Genomic DNA, 21032 nt, shown 5'->3' with positions numbered 1-21032 from the left:
TATTGTGTAAATCATAACACGTCTGTACAAAAAATTTCCTTTTTGGGATGCAATAAAGTATTATTATTATTATTATTATTATTATTATTATTATTATTATTATTATTATTATTATTATTATTATTATTATTATTATTATTTATTATTATTATTATTATTATTATTATTATTATTATTATTTTTTATTATTATTATTATTATTATTATTATTATTATTATTATTATTATTATTATTATTATTATTATTATTATTATTATTATTATTATTATTAATACAACAACAAAAACAATAATAACAACAACAATAGCAACAAATACTACTACAACAGCAATACTAACAACAACAATAATAACGACAACAACAACTACTACTACTATTACTACTACTACTACTACTACTACTACTACTACTACTACTACTACTACTACTACTACTACTACTACTACTACTACTAGTACTATTACTACTACATCTATCACTACTACTACTACTACTACTACTACTACTACTACTACTACTACTACTACTACTACTACTACTACTACTACTACTACTACTACTACTACTTACTACTATTACCACTACTACTACTATCACCACTACTACTACTACTACCACTACTACTACTACTACTACTACTACTACTACTACTACTACTACTACTACTACTACTACTACTACTACTACTACACAGAAGACACAGTAAGTACCTCCCTGCCCACCACTGAGAGTACTGTGACCTGGAAGGACCAAGTTTCGAGCTCCGCTTCAGGTACTTTTGTTATTATTTTACATTTAGCTAAATTATTAACCCCCAATTTGCTCACTGGGACAACATTTGTGATTCCTGTTGACATCAGACATCCTGTTTGATGGATTATCTATATTCCTTCATGGAATGCCTGGTGACGGGATCTCACTGGGACAACATTTGTGATTCCTGTTGACATCAAACATCCTGTTTGATGGATTATCTATATTCCTTCATGGAATGACTAGGTGACAGGATCTAATGGTGCCGTATCGAAAGGGCGTAATTAATAATAATATGTGACCCTTCGCCTCAAATCGGTATTAAGTCGGGTTGGTTAAGATGTTGGAAATGGAATTTATAGCCAGAAATATCAGACTCGTGTTGAGTTTGTATGTTTTATCGAGGAGAATGGATGCCATATTTTAGGGTGCCTATACCAACAATTTATATTTTTTGACCAGTTTAACATTTAATTCGGCTTTTAAGCATCTGGTTCCTTCCGACATAATACTGTTTTGAGACGACAGGTCACATATAAAGATCTATGATATAATTGACTATCGTAAACTTACCAGCTTGGCAGACAACCAGTGCGACAACCAAACAGAACAGTCTCACTGTAACAAATTGGAATTAGAGACATTTTAAAACTAACTGTGCTTTGTGTTTTTAAGTTTTAACTCTCTCCTTACCAACTATAGGAAAATCGTCACATTCGTTACGATACAACCAACATTTTTCTTAATCAAATCTCTCTTGTACATCATACCATTTAAAGATAATGAACAGTCTGTAATAGAACATGCTTTGCTAAAGAAAGTTTTTATCGCAAGAACTTTACTGCTATTGTGTTTGAGTGATAAAATGTATTTTTGTGTTAGTTGGGTGTGAAGTTTTGGGGAAAATCATGAAAATGACTGGTAAGGAGAGAGTTAACTCTCTTCTTACCGATGATTTTCAGTATTTTCCCAAAATGGCAGGATTACCAAGCCAAAAACTTGATTTTTAAACTCAAACAAGCTCTCTACAAAACAACTTTATGTTCTTATTAATTAAACGGGGATTATTATTCAAAGTTTGTGATGTACACAATAAACCTGAATTAAAAAAAAAATATATTGTGCTGTAACAAATGTGACCCTTCACCTCAAAACGGTATTCAGTCAGGTTGTTTGAGATGTTGAAAATTGAATTTATAGCCAGAAATATCAGACTTCCGTTGAGTTTATACGATTTATTGAGGAGAATGGAAACTATCTTTTAGGTTGTTAATGCCAACAATTTATATTTTTGACCAACTTTAAAATTATATATATATATATATATATATATATATATATATATATATATATATATATATAGAGAGAGAGAGAGAGAGAGAGAGAGAGAGAGAGAGAGAGAGTTACATAAGAATAAACTGGGGCTCTCACTCGGCTCTCACTCATCAAGACGAGATAACAATGCATGGGACATAACCCTGTCGTTACTACACACACACCATAACAATTGCGGAGTTATTTCCCATTCATAACCCCCTTCTTCCGAGACAGCTGTATTACAAGAAGTGTTTGATACTGACTTCGTCACTTAGTTGAATCAAAAAGAATTGGAAGAAAACTGTGATGTAAAAAATCTGGTTCCTATTTCAATGGAAGTGTAAAACCACTCTTCTGGGGAATTGGATACATGCCTTGTGCAAGTGATCTTCTGATCTCAGAATGATGGTATTTGTGGTATAGTGGTATGACACTCGCTTTCGGATGGGAAGGTCCTGAGTTCGAGCCTCGCTCTCGGCACATAGTTGAGCCCTTGGAAAAGGCTCTTTACTCACTTTCTCTCACCGTACTCAGGTGTAAAATGAGTACCTGGCCGTTAACAGCGTTGTGTTTGTCCGAAAAAAATTGTAATATCTCCTAACAGGCATCATGTCCCGTTCTACTCCAGAGGACTGAATACACAGCTGTGTATTCAGTCCACCGGAAGAGATTATAATTATACGGGCTAAACTGTTTGACCAGAAGGCGAGGTGGCCAGCTGATTTCTTCTTCTTCTTCTAGGTTCCATGCCTGGTCCAGGCTTCGGATACTGCATGAATTATCTCTCTCCATTCCTCCCCGTCTCTTGCTTTTTCAAACAGCTCTTGGATTGTTAGGTTGGTGAAGCCCTTCAGTTGGTCTATGAGTGTTTTTCTTTGTCTCCCCCGGGCGGGTTTACCAGGTATTTTTCCACAACTTGCCAGGTATTCATCCTTATCTTAGCTGATTTAGCATAGCGTAACTAATTGGGGTGGGGTGGGTTAGGTGTTCAAGTTCCTTTCTAGGCATAATATTGTCTTTCTTTCTTTCTTTTTTTTCATTTTTTTTGGCACCTTGGCAAACAAATTCTTAATTTTCAACTTCAGCACTATGACACCATTTCTAGTGACTTGGAAAGTTTGAACGACATTTTAACATTTTTTATATTTGATATTTATTTACTTGTACTTACTTTTAGTATTATTATTTTGATTTAGAACACAGTGAGACGTCAAAATTTATTGCCTTGTGCTTTCCTTGTACGTAACAATACGAGTCGGTTGAAAAACGAAACAAAAACAAACAAACAAAATAAAAAAAAAAAGAAAAAAAAAGAAAAAAAAAACAAAACAAAAAAAATGTTAAGAGAACAACTTTATAGTTATAGGGTCTTGGATATGTTTGAGGGATCATCAGAGAGAGAGAGAGAGGGAGAGAGAGAGAGAGAGAGAGAGAGAGAGAGAGAGAGAGAGAGAGAGAGAGAGAGAGAGAGAGGGTGGGGGTGGTGTGGGAGAGATTAGAGAGAGAGATAGAGAGAGATAGATAGGGCTAGTAGAAAGGAAGAAATAGGATACCAGTCAAAAAATTCTCAATTTTCAACTTCAACACATTGACACCATTCCTGGTGACTTAAGAAGTTTGAACGACATTTAACATTTTTCTTATTTATTTACTTTTACTCACTTTTAATATTATTATTTTAATTTAGAACGAGACGTCAAAATTTATTGCCTTGTGCATTCCTTGTACGTAACAATATGAGCCAGGAGAAAAACGAACAAAAAAAAAAGGAAAACAAAAAGTTAACAGAACAACTTTATAGTTATTGGGTCTTGAATATGTCTGAGGGAGCGTCAGAGAGAGAGAGAGAGAGAGAGAGAGAGAGAGAGAGAGAGAGAGAAAGAAAGAGAGAGAGAGAGAGATAGAGAGAGAAAGAAAGAGAGAGAGAGAGAGGGAGAGAGAGAGAGAGAAAGAGAGATTAGAGATAGATAGAGAGAGATCGGGCTAGTAGAAAGGAAGAAATGGGATACCATTAAAAAAAAGTCTAGTTTTACAAGACATGATAGACAATGAACAATATACTAGCTCTACAAGCCAAAGGACTAGGAATGATTGTGAAAGAAAGAGACGTTGGAAGAAGACTAAGTCAAGACAGCACAGGGCAGGGGGGGGGGAGGAGGGGGGGGGCACAGGTAAGTTCGAGGCCAGTGATCGATGTGAAAAGTGGCCAAATAGAATCTTCCTTGGGCAAACAATACCAAAACTCTGATCTCTTTGGAAAAAATCATCGGTTTTGATAAATTATAGAAACATTATTCTCTGTGTGGCCAATTTTGGCCAGATCGGTCAGGCCAATGGCTATCTAACAGCCACGGTAAGAATCTCGGGCTCCCGATTTCGAGCAACTCTCATCAAGACTTTCCGAGAGTAAATAAAACGCTGTAAATAATAATATCGAGCCGTCAAATTGCCATAAATTTTATGCCTGTCCATTTTTGATGATGCCTAACCTACAATAGGCTCAGTATCAATGTGGTCAATATTGAGATAAATATCGACGATATTTGGTCCTTTTTAAATATTTTTATTTCCGGTGGACTGAATACACAGCTGTGTTTTCAGTCCACTGGTGGACTGAAAACACAGTTTATTTATTTATTTATTTTTTTTTTTTTTTGGGAGTGCCTACGTACACGGTAACGGGGCATCTAGCCTCAGGATCTACGTACACGTTAAACTGGTTTACCGTTGCAACACAAGCAATAGATGGTCCTCGCTGTCGCGACCGCGCGCGCTCGTAAGTGTGTGTGTGTGTGCGTGTGTGTGTGTGTGTTATTAAAAAAAATCAAAACAATTTTAACCATTAATGGCGAGATTCCATCTTACACTCCCCAAACTCCAGATCTTAGTCTTAATGTTATCATTAAAAGACAAGCTTTGCAATTTATGGTTTAATTGAAGCCCGAGTCGAAATATACTCTTACCACTGCTCTCTTGGTGGAAACGATTTATTCTGCATAAGCAATCTGGAGAAAAAAATCAGTGTCACTGTAAAAGGTTAAAATTTCACGAAGTACGCTCCGTGAACACCGCTGTAACAATCCTTTGATCTACGTCATCAGGCAACCATTGTTTCTTTCATCTTTACCCATTCACCCTTACTATCCCCCCATCCCCCCGCCCATATCTCTCTCTCTCTCTCTCTCTCTCTCTCTCTCTCTCTCTCTCTCTCTTGTCATAGTGTTATCCCTTCCCCTTCCCATCTCATTGTAAAATGAAAACGTTCTGCTGTTTGCAGATACATGTATGATTGTTTTTTTTTTGTTTTTCTCTCTCACTAGGCTAGGATTAAAAACCAAAACATCGGGTAATGGGTGTCTAATGCCTCTCTTTGGCCAATTTAGTCACGCATGTGGCAGCCCAGCTATTTATTATGTTCTGCCTATAACACACAATAAGTGGGATTTTGGGGGTGGGTACGAAAGAAATCAAGGTCATAAGTAATCGTGCACAAGAGCTGTATAAGGAATTGGTTTCTAGGGGTCTTGCAAATACCAAATATTTTATGGAAAGCTCTTTCGAACACCAAGACGTCTGGTTTGTTTTGCTATCTTGGAACAAACGATACAGAGATGTCTTGATGTGTGGCCTAGTTGTCTGATTTTGTGACCTGGATGTCAGGTTTTGTGACCTAGATGTATCCTTTTGTGTGTGCAAGCCATGCGGGTAAGTACAGTGATAGCTTGCCAGTTGAGGAAAAAAAAAGAAGAAGCAGCGTATTCGCATTTGAAAAACAAAACAAAAAAAAACCCTGAAAAAACAAAGCAACTTAACCTTTTAAAGGCGATAATCAATCTTACTTAGACCAAAAATAAAATCTTACCGTTTTCATCAAAAGACAAAAAACAAAATACAATTTAAAAACTTGAGCTTTTATATAGGGCTATTAATATCCACCCAACGTGCTCAAAGCGCTTTTTATCAATATTCTTACTGCTCTTATGGTGGAAACGCTTTTTTCTTTCTGAGTTATTATTAATATAAATGGAGACTATTATTTGAAAACAAAAAAATCAGAGTCACTGACAAAGGGTTAATTGCAGTACTCCTGCATCCTGCGAGACTCCTACAGACTTGCTCATCATAAAAAAGGAAATAACAATCAACAATACTAAGTTGAAAAAAAGGAGGGGGGGGGGGAAGCAAACCCAGTAGCAATGCAACCTTTTTGCGGCGAAATTCGATCTTTGACCTAACACCAAGTCTTCTTTCATCAAAAGAGGTCCACTGGTGGACTGGAAACACAGTTCCAAAAAAAAAAGACACACACACACACACACTCAAACATACACACACACGCACACACGCACACACACACACACACACACAGAGTCTCGCATCCGCTACGAACTAATTTTGAGCACCAATTTTTACTGCACTTATGCACCAAATTGCATACCTATCTAGGGACACTTTTTCCGTCTCTTTCTTTTTCTCAATAAACTTTTAAAAAAAACCTTTGTTTTTTTTTTGTTTTGCAACAGCACCATTAAAACAGGCGTAAACCCACACGATTTCGCGAGGAATGAATCATGAAAAAATTTAGGATATAATTTCAAACACAACTTTTGAAATTCATCAAGGATTGTCCAGTACCGAATGTTTTTTGATAGAAAACAAATGCATCTTCAAATCTAAACTGCTTTTGATGGTAAGCGGTAAGTTTAAAAAAAAAATTGTCCAAACGAATGATTGGTAAGGATAAAGAAGTTAAGTATTTGTAACCCCGGCCAGGGTTGCCAATTTGGATTATTTTCTGCCAAATGTCCTTTTTTTTGGCAGAATTTGAAGTCCTCTGGCAGAGAAAGATCGGTTTGGCAGTTTGGCAGATATTTGGCAGATTTTATTTTCCGTGGCCTAGGAATGAATGTATAGGTCTACTCCACGTTTTCCATGGCAATTTTTATGTATTAGTGATTTTTTTAAACTTGGAAAATGAAAAAAAAAATTATGACATCGGCCTTGAGAATTTTTTGTTTAACAAAACTGATGAGTTTTCAAAGGGGGTACTATAGATAGTACGGTTTGGCAGATTTTTGTGGTATTTGGCAGATTTTTAAAATCCAGTTGACAGAATGCCTGAAATTAATCTGGCAACCCTGAGCCCGGCTCGCCTCTCTACATAGATACATAAGTCTAAGTGCCTGCTCCACTCAGTTTACTGAATTAAACATATTTATGCAATAGCCCATGCAATATCGATCTAACAAATATAAATGCAATGGTAATTTTTTTTTTGATTTAAACGCAGAACACTTACATACAATTTCCGAATCGAATACAATGATGTCAAATCATGTTTAGCAGACGACAACAAAAATGGATGGAAACAAAATTTTGTTCTAGCTGGATAGATAAAATAAATAAATTCCACCATGACCTAAATCATATTTTGTTGTTGACAAACTATGCTGTCTTACGATTGGACAAATAAATAAAGTAACTTCACCCAATTGATTTGTTCTCTTAATAATTCAAATCCGCGAGGAAATGTTTTTTAAACCTGAAATTATGCAGCTTAAGTTAAACGAATACAATAAATATGCTAATTTTGCAGGTAAAATCCAATCTGCCATTTCATCTCTAAAAGACAATCTGCCTCTTAATATAAAATGGCCAGATAATCTAGAGCCAAGGTCAAATTAAGGATCGAGAATTACTCTGTTTCGTTGCCAAAAAAAATGATTAATGATTATGGTCTAGCAGAATTTTATCATTTTTAGATTTACAGGTATTTCTGTGCTCGATGAAAAAAAAAAATTCCATTGGCTTTAAGGTACAATGTTGCCAATCCAATTTTAAAAAAAAGAAAAGAGTAGAGTAATTATTTCTTGAGAAGTATCAAGAGAGGTTTAAAAGTACGTCATCAATTTTTGTTGTGGATCTGCTAGAATTACGCAGTAAAAGTTATACTCGCAATGAATTCAAAAAGGACTGAGTAATAGATACGACCTAGCAGATTTTCTTCGTATAGAGCAGTAAAGTTAGGTGCCCCAAACGTAAACAAAGGTCGAGAAGCACGTGGCAAACCACATGTTCCTGTCTTGACAGCTCACGTTCCAATGTAAATAATAGAAAAAAATAACCTTTAAAATTTGGCTGTTAGGTGGCAAAAGAAACACATATTCATAAATACTCGATCATGCATCAAATAATGTCTAGATATGGATATTTTATGGAACAAAAGGTAAAATTTTCTAAAATTTATCAAAAGTTACAGTCTATCTATTTTTAGACCAGAGCAAATTATTGCGCTGGTGTGAACAAAACGAGAATTATTCGGAGCCTGATTTTCAGAATAATTTAGTCTTATATTATTATTTCTGCAACTGTTAGATTTTATGTAAACATATTTTCAATACTGAAAGTGTATTGCCTACAACTCAAACTACAAAATTGGGAGACCTATATTGTGCGTAAATTATTCCGGTCCCTAACGGAAATCACTAGCAACTTGTTATTGTTTACGTTTGGGGCACCTAACTTTACTGCTCTATTGATTGGAGTCAACGGATGATAGAATAGCCCGAAATAAAATAAGAAGGTTTGCAACTTTCTTGGATATGTGACCCGTCGTCTCAAAACGGTAATATGTCGGAACGAACCAGATGCTAAAAAGCCGAATTAAATGTTAAACTGGTCAAAAAATATAAATTGTTGACATTAGCACCCTAAAATATGGTTGCCATTCTCCTCAATAAAACATACAAACTCAACACAAGTCTGATATTTCTGACTGTAAATTTATTTTCAACATCATAAACCAACCGACTAATACCGTTTTGAGCAAGGTCAATATAATCTGTAAGAAAGTTAAAATCTTTTTTGATTTGCCAATTATCTGTGCTCTATGGCATAAATCTATATTGGCTGTTTGGAAAATGTGATCCCAATACCTTCAATATCATGACGTCATTTCCCTCGTAATGACCCCATGGTAACTTAGTAACGGCTCTAAATATCGGAATAATGGCGGATGCCCTTATGAAAATATTTCTACGACGAGCATGAAAGCGTATCCAGAGGAGAAAAAAAAAACGACGTTGTAAATCTGACCAATGTTTTGACTTTACACATTCTGATCAAAAGACATTAAAATTTCGATAAAAGTTCCATAAAATTCTATTAAAAGTGCCGATTTTCTTGTTTAGACCACGATGCCGCCGTGGCTGGGCGACGTAGCATCAGAAGTATTGAATCCAAACTGTATTATATTTTTTAAAATAGTAGATTACTTATTACAGTTCACAGTCTATAGCGTTTCTTCTTCTTCCAGGTCATCTCATGGTGAGGTTCGACTTGAAATGCACGCCAATCTTCCCTGTTGACGGCTTGCTGACTGCATTCGGCTGTCGACAATCCTGTCCATGTCCTCAAATCATCTATCCAAGTTCTTGCTGGCCTGCCTCTTCCTCTTTTCCCCTCAACTCTAACCCTCAAGAATGTCCTTGTTGACAGTTTGATGGCGTCTTAGGTGTCCAAAATACCTTAGTTTTCTTGTTTTTATTACTTTCATTAGGGTCGGTTGATATCAAGGATTTCACAGACTTTCTTGATTTGTTTCTTTTCTTTCAACTGATTTTTCCAAGCGACGGAAAGTCCACATTTCAAAGCCTCAATTCTTTTCTCTATTGTTTGTTCAAGGTCCATGTTTCTGAGCCGTAAAGCAGTTTGTATATTTTTTCTTATTCACACATTACCTACTCGACTCAGATTGAATGATTTCCGGCTACGAGTATAGCCACAAAAAGATATTGTTAGAATTGTTAGTGTAAAGTACGCCACAAAGCGACAAGTACCTGCTGTATGAAATTGAAACATAATTCCATGCAGTTTGCTGTGAAATAATTGAGACAATAATGCGCAATGTAAAAGTTTACTATTTGTGACCGTCGTCTCAAAAAGGTTTATGTCGGAACGAACCAGATGCTAAAAAAGCCGAAGTAAATGTTAAACTGGTCAAAAAATATAAATGTTGACATGCACCCTAAAATATGGTTGCCATTCTCCTCAATAAAACATACAAACTCAACACAAGTCTGATATTTCTGACTGTAAATTTATTTTCAACATCTTAACCAACCCGACTTAATACCGTTTTGAGGCGAAGGGTCACATATAATCTGTAAGAAAGTTAAACTCTTTTTTTGATTTGCCAGTAATTCTGTGCTCTATGGCATAAATTCTATATTGGCTGTTTGGAACAATGTTGATCCCCAATACGCTTCAATATCATGACGTCATTTCCCTCGTAATGACGCATGGTAACTTAGTAACTGGCTCTAAACTATCGGAACAATGGCGGATGCCCTTATGAAATATTTCTACGACGAGCATGAAAGCGTATCCAGAGGAGAAAAAAAAACGACGTTGTAAATCTGACCATGTTTTGACTTTTACACATTCTGATCAAAAGACATATGAAATGTTCGATAAAAGTTCCATAAAAGTTCTATATAAAGTGCCGATTTTCTTTGTTTAGAACCACGATGGCCGCCGTGGCTGGGCGACGTGACATCAGACTATTGAATCCAACTGTATTATATTTTTTAAAAAGTAGTAGATTACTTATTACAGTTCACAGTCTATAGCAGTTTCTTCTTCTTCCAGTGTCATCTCATGGGTTGAGGTCGACTTGAAATGACACGCCAATCTTCCCTGTTGACGGCTTGCTGACTGCATTCGGCTGTCGACAATCCTGTCCATGTCCTCACATCATCTATCCAAGTTCTTGCTGGCCTGCCTCTTCCTCTTTTCCCCTCAACTCTACCCTCAAGAATGTCCTTGTTGACAGTTTGATGGCGTCTTAGGTGTCCAAAATACCTTAGTTTTCTTGTTTTTATTACTTTCATTAGGGTCGGTCTGATATCAAGGATGTCACAGACTTCTTGATTTGTTTTCTTTTCTTTCCAACTGATTTTTCCAAGGCGACGGAAAGTCCACATTTCAAAGGCCTCAATTCTTTTCTCTATTTGTTTGTTCAAGGTCCATGTTTCTGAGCCGTAGAGCAGTTTAGTATTACTTTTTTCTTTATTCACACATTACCTCACTCGACTCAGATGTGAATGATTTCCCGGCTACGAGTATATCCACAAAAAGATATTGTAAGATTGTTAGTGTAAAAGTACGCCCAACAGGCGACAAGTACCTGCTGTATGAAATTGAAACATAATTCCATGCAGTTTGCTGTGAAATAATTTGAGCACAATAATGCGCAATGTAAAAGTTTACTATTTGTGACCCGTCGTCTCAAAAAGGTATTATGTCGGAACGAACCAGATGCTAAAAAGCCGAATTAAATGTTAAACTGGTCAAAAAATATAAATTGTTGGTATTAGCACCCTAAAATATGGTATCCATTCTCCTCAATAAAACGTACAAATTTAACACAAGTCTGATATTTCTGGCTATAAAATCCATTTTCAACATCTTAACCAACCCCACTTAATACCGTTTTGAGGCGAAGGGTCACATTTACCTATCTGTCTTTTTTTTTTTAAAGTGAGCTTTTGTATAGGGCAATATCCACTAAACGTGCTCAAAGCACTTTGCAAAGGGTCCCTGACCAACAGCAACACGGAACATAAATAACGAGACATGACGCCTATTAGGGGATAATACCATTTTTTTTTCTGACAGAGACAACGCTTTTGACTGCCGGGTTCTTATTTTACACCTGAGTAAGGTGAGAGAATGTGAGTAAAGAGTCTTTTCCAATGACTTAACAATGCGCCGAGCGAGGCTCGAGCCCAGGAACTTCATGTCCGAGAGCGAGTGTCATACCACTAGACCACATAATAACCGCACAAAACTTGGTAAAACATCAAAGCAAAATATCTTACCTAAACACATCGTACGCTCCATGTCTTGGTGTTGACGTTGGTGTTACGACTGGTACAAAGATTGTTATTGTTGTTGATGTTGATTTTGATAATGTTGTTGTTGTTGTTGTTGTTTATGTTGTTATGTTGTTGTTGATGTCGATTTTGATGATGTTGATTATGTTGTCGATGATTTTGTTGTTAGTGCTATTCTATCGCGTCGACGTGTTGTTGTTGTTTTTTTTTTGTCTTTTTTTTTTTTTTTTTTTTTTTAACCGGATGACCCCAAAATATCCAATGTCATAAGAAAATTCATTTAAAAGAAAATTCTTAATCAACCAATTTACGTAAGAATAATATTTGGCACTAAATTTAATGTTTAGTCTCTTATTCTAAACCGCCGGGACACGATGCCGGCTAGAATGGATTCTGTACACGATATTATACACACCAGTGTTGCCAGGTTGGCGAATTTTCCGCCAAATTGGAGGATTTTTATCATCGCGTCGCGGGCGGAGGGAAAAGCCTGGCGGATGGCGATTATCTTTTTATTCTTATTTTTGGTGGGTTTTGATGATTTGTGACCCTTCGCATCAAAACGGTATTAATTCGGGTTGGTTAAGATGTTGAAAATGGAATTAATAGCCAGAACTATCAGACTTGTGTTGAGTTTGTATGTTTTACTGAGGAGATTGGATACCATATTTTAGGGTGCCAATACCAACAATTTATATTTTTTGACCAGTTTAACATTTAATTCGGCTTTTAAGCATCTGGTTCGTTCCGACATAATACCGTTTTGAGACGACGGGTCACATTTGTGTACCCTTTAAAAAAGTAAAAGTATAGATAGTATGCGCTTGGCTAAGAAGCTCATAACATTGCCATCCGGAAGTATAACGGACCAATACACAAAACTGTGTGTATCCATGAACGTTTATAGTCAGGTTAATACAGTTCAGTGAGCATTACTCATATACGTGGATGGCAAAAAAAAAAAAAATAACAAAGACCAGAGTGACGTCATCTTCGAACTATCTATAGCAATCAAGTCTAATTATTTCTATTTTCCCTCCTAAAGTGACTTTAAGGAGCACCTAGAGATAGAACGAAGATGTCGTCATTCAGGCCTTTGTTATTGCTTTTTGCCATCCACGTTTATGAGATTTTCTCACTAAACTGTATTAACCAGACTATAAACGTTCATGATTACGCACAGTATTGTGTGTTTGTTCGTTCGGATGGCAATGTTGTGAGTTTCTTAGCCAAGCGCCTACGATCCAATGTTAGTTCTGTTGACCTATATATATATATATATATATATATATATATATATATATATTATATATATATATATATATATATAGAACGAAGATGACGCCACTCAAGCCTTTGTTATTGTATTTTGCCATCCGCGTTTGTGAGTGATTCTCACTAAACTGTATCAACCAGACTATAAAAGTTCATGGTCACACACAGTTTTGTGTGTTGGTCCGTTATACTTCCGGGTGGCAATGTTATGAGATTCTTAGCCAAGCGCATACTATCTATATATTACACAATCTCATTCAGAGTAACCGAAGGTGAAAACAATATCCGACATTTTAACTTCCGCTCAAACAAAATCGAATCTTCATGCCTTTAAAAAAACAACAGTTGTAATTAGGTTGTTTGTTTGTTTGTTTTTTAAGGGTTTTACGGCGCTTGCAACACATTAAGGTCATATCAGCGCCAGTAAAAAGGAAGAAAATGGGATAGTAAAAAGTTCTAGAATTACAATTAAAGCATCCAAGAATAAGGCAGACAAAGGGGAATTGGTTCCAATAGGAAACAGATGTAGATTCCAAGAGCACACTATTATTGTACTTAGTTTGAGATCACCTAAAAGTCTCATCCGGACACAAGCACATGTCCCCACTAAGAGGAATACACCCAAATGTCTACAAATCATATGTTAAAAATGAAAAGAATAACAGTACATAACAGAGTTGAGTAGCGTTTAGTAACATAATTTTTATTCTAAGACAATACACTAGTGTTAATTATAAGTGTTTTAAATCAAATGGCGGATTATTATTTTTTTATTGTTGTTGCGGATTTTGGGCAAATGTCGCAGGTGAAGTAGGATAAAGTTGGCGGATGTTGGCGGATTTCTGGCATAAAGTTGGGGATGTTGGCGGATTTCTGGCATAAAGTTGGCGGATTTTGGCGAATTTCTGGCATAAAGTTGGCGGATTTTGGCGGATTTCTGGCATAAATTTGGCGGAATTTGGCGGATTTCTGGCATAAAGTTGGCGAGATTTTTGCAAAGGCATCTGGCCACACCGATCCACACACATACACACACACACACACACCCAACACACACCACACACACATACACACACATACACATACACATACAGACATCACACACATACACATACACATACAGACATCACACACACACCGCATACAAACACACATATACACACACGCGTGACGGCGAGAAGCAAACACATTCAAGCACACACTCTGACAGACGCATAGATCAGTCCAGGGTAAGATTGACTACACTGTTGACCTCTTGTAACGTAGTGAGGCTGGTCACTCGTTATGAAATCGTTCCAGTGTCTTCCGTCTCCATCAAGTTATTGTTGTGCGGCTATTTGGTCTAGTGGTATGACAGTCGGTTTCCGATCGGAAGGTCCTGGGTTCGATCCTTGCGCTCGGCGCATAGTTGAGTCCTTGGAAAGGGCTCTTTACTCACATTCTCTCACCGTACTCAGGTGTAAAATGAGTACCTGGCCGTTAAACAGCGTTGTCTTTGTCCGAAAAATTGTAATATCGCCTAACAGGCGTCATGCCCCGTCCTGCATTTTAATAATAATAATAATAATAATAATAATAATAATAATAATAATAATAATAATAATAATAATAATAATAATAATAATAATAATAATAATAATAATAATAATAATCTTTATTGTCCAAATTAAAGGCAATTCATGTGAGGTAAAAAATGCTCAGTTTGGTTCATGGTATGAACATCAACATATTTACAAATATAGACACAGCCATACACGAACATACACGCTTGCACATTGTTTCAACACATGTATAAAAAAAGAAATGAGCGTACATACATGCACATATACATACATGCAGACATACATACACACCAGCATACCATCGTATATGCATGCCTAAATATTGCTGTTGACCAGGGACCCCTTGTAAAGCGCTTTGAGCACATTAAGTGGATATTGCTCTATAAAAAGCTCAATTAAAAAGCTCAAAATTACTGGGGCAGTGTAGCTCAGAGGTATTGTACTGTCTTTGCTTCACACCCGGAAGGTAACAAGTTCGATCACCGACCACTGATGCGCTGTGTCGCCTTGAGCAATTAGTCAACTCACCCGAACTCAATTTACGGTGCTGCACTGCGGCTAACGCCTGGGTTATTCAAGTCTTTACTTGGAAAAGACCCTAAAGAAAAAAAAGGCAACCTATGGGAGGAATTAAAGAAATTTTAAATAATTAAATTTTTTGTTTTAATATATTCTTATAAAACAATAGGATTCAATGGTCTTATGTCACTTCCGCCCAGCGACGAGCAGCTTGGCTCTAAACAAAGAAAATCGGTACTTTTTATTCTTCATGCTGGCTAGAACTTTTTCACATGTCATATGATCAGAATGTATAAAAGTCAAAATATGATCAGATTTATGTTTTTCTCCTCCGGGTACGCTGTTTTGCTCGACGGAGAAGTATTTCATTAGGGCGTCCGCCATTGTTCCGATAGTTTAGAACCAGTTGCTAAGTTACTATGGGACATAACGAGGGAACTGACGTCACGACTGTTGAACCCTATTGATGCTTCCAGACTTGGTAAGCGTTGACCAATCAGAATTCTCTTTGCCACTTAGCGCGTTCAATAAAAAAGAAATTAATTCGGCTTTTAAGCATCTGGTTCCATCCGACATAATACCGTTTTGAGACGACGGGTCACAAATGATCTTCTGGTTTCATCTTATTTTCAAGTCTAAATATATAGATAGTTCGAAGATGACGTCACTCAGGTCTTTGTTATTGTTTTTTTGCCATCCACGGTTATGAGTAATGCTCACTGAACTGTATTAACCTGACTATAAACGTTCATGAATTCACACAGTTTTGTGTGTTGGTCCGTTATACTTCCGGATGGCAATGTTATGAGCTTCTTAGCCAAGCGCATACTATCTATACTGGTTGTCAATAACGATCATTCATCCTCGCTTTATTACGTCCCGTAATCCTAAGAATCTGCCTATAGATAGTATGCGCTTGGCGAAGAAGCTCACAACAGTAACATTGCCATCCGGAAGTATAACGGACCAACACACAAAACTGTGTGTATCCATAAACGTCTATAGTCAGGTTAATACAGTTAAGTGAGCATTGCTCATAAACGCGGATGGCAAAAAACAATAACAAATATCCGAGTGACGTCATTTTCGAACTATCTATACATCCTGCTACTGAAATAGTTATGCCACCTTCATGTAACCTTTCATTACTGGTACTCCAAAGGACTGGTTATATACACACTTCCAATGATTTAGGAACCGGAGGAGTGGGCTATGTGATCTTGTGGTATGGCACTCGCTTTCGGATCGGAAGGTCCTGGGTTCGAGTCTCGCTCGGCGCATAGCTGAATCCTTGGAAAAGGCTTTTTACTCACATTCTCTCACCGTACTCAGGTGTAAAATGAGTACCTGACCGTTAACCGCGTTGTCTTTGTCCGAAAAAAATTAAAATATCGCCCAACAGGCGTCTTGTCTTGTCCTAAATGTTAAATGTTGCTGTTGCATAGGGACCCCCTGTAAAGCGCTTTGAGCACGTTTAGTGATATTGCGCTAGATTAAAATATCTCAAAAAGCTCAATTTGATGTCACGAAATTTCTTCCTTATCATCCTTGTTGTAAATGTGACCCTCCGTCTCACAACGGTATTATGTCGGGATGATTCAGAACCCAAAAAGTGGATTTAGAGATAGAATGATGATAAACTGGACCTTAGAAGCTTTTGCAATGCAAGAAATAGTCTTTATACTCCACCATGACGTACAGAAATTAAAACCAAGTTGGATATTTGTGGCTATGAATTCAATTTCCCTTACCGAGTGGATCCCGACATAATACCGATTTGATACGGAGGGTCACAAATGTTAAATGTTGCTGTTGCATAGGGACCCCTTGTAAAGCGCTTTGAGCACGTTTAGTGATATTGCGCTAGATTAAAAAATCTCAAAAAGCTAAATTTGATGTCACGAAATTTCTTCGCTATCATTGTCCATTACAACAATGTTAAACCAGGCCCTTAGTTGTCTTCGATTACCAGACCTGCAAATCGGTGCACGTTGTCCAGACATGTTACTGTTGTTTTGTAACAATGAATGGGCCACTTATTAAATGAAATTTGATCGGACTCGGTTCTGACAAAGATAATGATCTGTGTGGGTGTATTTGTGTCTGTATCTGTGTGTGTGTGTGTGTGTGTGTGTGTTTTGTGTGTGTGTGTCTTTGTGTGTGTTATAGTGTGCATATTCGTGTAAGTGTGTATGTGTTTGTGTTTATGGAAACTGGTTTCCACCTAAGAGTACGTCAGACCGCGTGGGAAATTTACTAGTACTGACCAAATGTCCAGTTAATGCATGTATCTATATCTGTGTTTGTGCGTCTCTATGTGTGCTTGTGTGGATGCATGACTTACTCGACTTACTTGACATAACACCTTTCGCATCCTCATCGTCCGATTGGGGCGCCTCGGCTGCTTCATTCTTTGCATTGCTGTGCAAAGTCCCTCCACTTTCTACTTGGACTTCTGCCAAATTTATTCTTAGGGACCCGTGATCTCAATAAGTAGGGGATAATGACTCTAAATAGACATAGAGTTTGAAGCGCCTTTTTTGTGGGGGGGGGGGGGGGGGGGGGAGGGGGGGGGGGGGGCTCGTAGATAGCTCATACGGTATAGTCACGATCTACCCGGCCAGGTGGAGTTTTACCGGTAAGGTCCCGGGTTTGAGCCCCCATCGTCGCCGCGAAGTTTTCTGTTGTCTTCTGCGGCTTTGTGCGGCTATGCGGTCTAGTGGTATGACACTCACTTTCGGATCGGAAGGTCCTGGGTTCGAGCCTCGCGCTCGGCGTATAGTTGAGTCCTTGGAACAGGCTCTTTACTCACATTCTTTCACCGTACTCAGGTGTAAAACGAGTACCTGGCCGTTAACTGCGTTGTTTTTGTCCGAAAATATGTAATATCGCCTAACAGGCGTCATGTCCCGTCCTACATGTTAAATGTTGCTGTTGGCCAGGGACCCCTTGTAAAGCGGGCTGAGCACGTTTAGAGGATTTTGCTCTATATAAAAGCTCCATTTTTTTCTGGCATATTCCTCACTCACTCACTCAATCCTGTCCGGGCCTGCTGGCACTGGAGGCGATGCAAGGGATCTCCACCTGGTCCTGTCAGCAGCTATTCTTGGGGCCATTTCGAGGGACAGACAGACCTCTCTGCTTTAGGTCCCTCTCTACGGTACGTCTCCAAGTTTCCTTGGGACGGCCTCGCTTCCTCTTTCCTTGGGATGTCCAGAGCAGAGCCTTTCTTATCAGCTCTCGCTCTCAGGAACTCATTTGAGATTGTGTTTGGCCAACATATTTTGAAAATTCGTCGCAAACATTTGTTTTGGAATACTTCAAGATCCTGGCACTTTCCTACTCACTTCATTTCTTGTTATTCTTAGGGACGTAAGGCCTTTCCTTATGCGGCTATGTGGTCTAGTAGTATGACACTCGCTTTCGGATCGGAAGGTCCTGGGTTCGAGCCTCGCTCGGCGCATAGTTGAGTCCTTGGAAAAGGCTCTTTACCCACATTCTGTCACCGTACTCAGGTGTAAAATGAGTACCTGGCCGTTAACAGCGCTGTCTCTGTCCCAAATTTTTTTTGTAATATCGCCTGACAGACGTCATGTCTCGTCCTACATGTAATGTGTTGCTGTTGGCCAGGGACTGATTGTAAAGCCATGTGAGCACGTTTAGTGGATATTGCTCTATTAAAACTCAAGTTTAAAAACAAAAATAATTTGAGTTGAAGGTGTTTGTATACTGTATTTAAATTGAGTTGGAGGTGTTTGATGTCCCTGTTCTGTATAGTGTATTTAAATTGAGTTGGAGGTGTTTGATGTCCCTGTTCTGTATAGTGTATTTAAATTGAGTTGGAGGTGTTTGATGTCCCTGTTCTGTATAGTGTATTTAAATTGAGTTGGAGGTGTTTGATGTCCCTGTTCTGTATAGTGTATTTAAATTGAGATGGAGGTGTTTGATGTCCTTGTTCTGTATAGTGTATTTAAATTGAGTTGGATGTGTTTGATGTCCCTGTTCTGTATAGTGTATTTAAATTGAGTTGGAGGTGTTTGATGTCCCTGTTCTGTATATGTATTTAAATTGAGTTGGAGGTGTTTGATGTCCCTGTTCTGTATAGTGTATTTAAATTGAGATGGAGGTGTTTGATGTCCTTGTTCTGTATAGTGTATTTAAATTGAGTTGGATGTGTTTGATGTCCCTGTTCTGTATAGTGTATTTAAATTGAGTTGGAGGTGTTTGATGTCCCTGTTCTGTATAGTGTATTTAAATAGAGTTGGAGGTGTTTGATGTCCCTGTTCTGTATAGTGTATTTAAATTGAGTTGGAGGTGTTTGATGTCCCTGTTCTGTATAGTGTATTTAAATTGAGTTGGAGGTGTTTGATGTACCTGTTCTGTATAGTGTATTTAAATTGAGTTGGAGGTGTTTGATGTGCCTGTTCTGTATAGTGTATTTAAATTGAGATGGAGGTGTTTGATGTGCCTGTTCTGTATAGTGTATTTAAATTGAGTTGGAGGTGTTTGATGTGCCTGTTCTGTATAGTGTATTTAAATTGAGATGGAGGTGTTTGATGTCCCTGTTCTGTATAATGTATTTAAATTGAGTTGGAGGTGTTTGATGTCCCTGTTCTGTATAGTGTATTTAAATTGAGATGGAGGTGTTTGATGTCCCTGTTCTGTATAGTGTATTTAAATTTAGTTGGAGGTGTTTGATGTCCCTGTTCTGTATAGTGTATTTAAATTGAGTTGGAGGTGTTTGATTTCCCTGTTCTGTATAGTGTATTTAAATTGAGTTGGAGGTGTTTGATGTCCCTGTTCTGTATAGTGTATTTAAATTGAGATTGGAGGTGTTTGATGTGCCTGTTCTGTATAGTGTATATAAATTGAGTTGGAGGTGTTTGATGTGCCTGTTTTGTATAGTGTATTTAAATTGAGATGGAGGTGTTTGATGTCCCTGTTCTGTATAATGTATTTAAATTGAGTTGGAGGTGTTTGATGTCCCTGTTCTGTATAGTGTATTTAAATTGAGATGGAGGTGTTTGATGTCCCTGTTCTGTATAGTGTATTTAAATTGAGTTGGAGGTGTTTGATGTCCCTGTTCTGTATAGTGTATTTAAATTGAGTTGGAGGTGTTTAATGTCCCTGTTCTGTATAGTGTATTTAAATTGAGTTGGAGGTTTTTGATGTCCCTGTTCTGTATAGTGTATTTAAATTGAGTTGGAGGTGTTTGATGTCCTTGTTCTGTATAGTGTATTTAAATTGAGTTGGAGGTGTTTGATGTCCTTGTTCTGTATAGTGTATTTAAATTGAGTTGGAGGTGTTCGATGTCCCTGTTCTGTATAGTGTATTTAAATTGAGTTGGAGGTGTTTGATGTCCCTGTTCTGTATAGTGTATTTAAATTGAGTTGGAGGTGTTTGATGTCCCTGTTCTGTATAGTGTATTTAAATTGAGTTGGAGGTGTTTGATGTCCTTGTTCTGTATAGTTTATTTAAATTGAGTTGGAGGTTTTCATGTCCCTGTTCTGTATAGTGTATTTAAATTGAGTTGGAGGTGTTGATGTCCCTGTTCTGTATAGTGTATTTAAATTGAGTTGAAGGTGTTTGATGTCCCTGTTCTGTACAGTGTATTTAAATTGAGTTGGAGGTGTTTGATGTCCCTGTTCTGTATAATGTATTTAAATTGAGTGGGAGGTGTTTGATGTCCCTGTTCTGTATAGTGTATTT

At 37.5% G+C, this 21032-nt stretch overlaps 1 protein-coding gene across 3 annotated transcripts in view; it reads right to left on the bottom strand.

Annotated features, from left to right (window-relative positions):
- The window catches only part of LOC144960658 (neural cell adhesion molecule 2-like), a 39059-nt gene extending 26458 nt beyond the window's left edge, over positions 1-12601 (bottom strand). Inside the window, exons 1-2 of one of the 3 annotated variants that reach the window (XM_078893926.1) lie at positions 11953-12601; positions 1328-1372 (exon numbers count right to left, since the gene is read on the bottom strand). In XM_078893926.1, coding sequence (XP_078750052.1) covers positions 1328-1372; positions 11953-11974 — 67 coding nt within the window. In that variant the 5' untranslated portion in view covers positions 11975-12601. Of the gene's footprint in view, positions 1-1327; positions 1373-7370; positions 7451-11952 lie in introns of those variants that run through there. The other 2 variants (XM_078893927.1, XM_078893928.1) reach the window with 2 other exon arrangements.
- Between the last annotated feature and the right edge of the window lie 8431 nt (positions 12602-21032).

This window comes from Berghia stephanieae, chromosome 15, assembly GCF_034508935.2.
Source record: "Berghia stephanieae isolate SIO BIC M18660-M18661 chromosome 15, UCSD_Bste_1.3, whole genome shotgun sequence".
Classification (NCBI taxonomy): Eukaryota; Metazoa; Mollusca; class Gastropoda; order Nudibranchia; family Aeolidiidae; genus Berghia; species Berghia stephanieae.
This window is presented reverse-complemented; position numbering and strand designations above follow the sequence as displayed.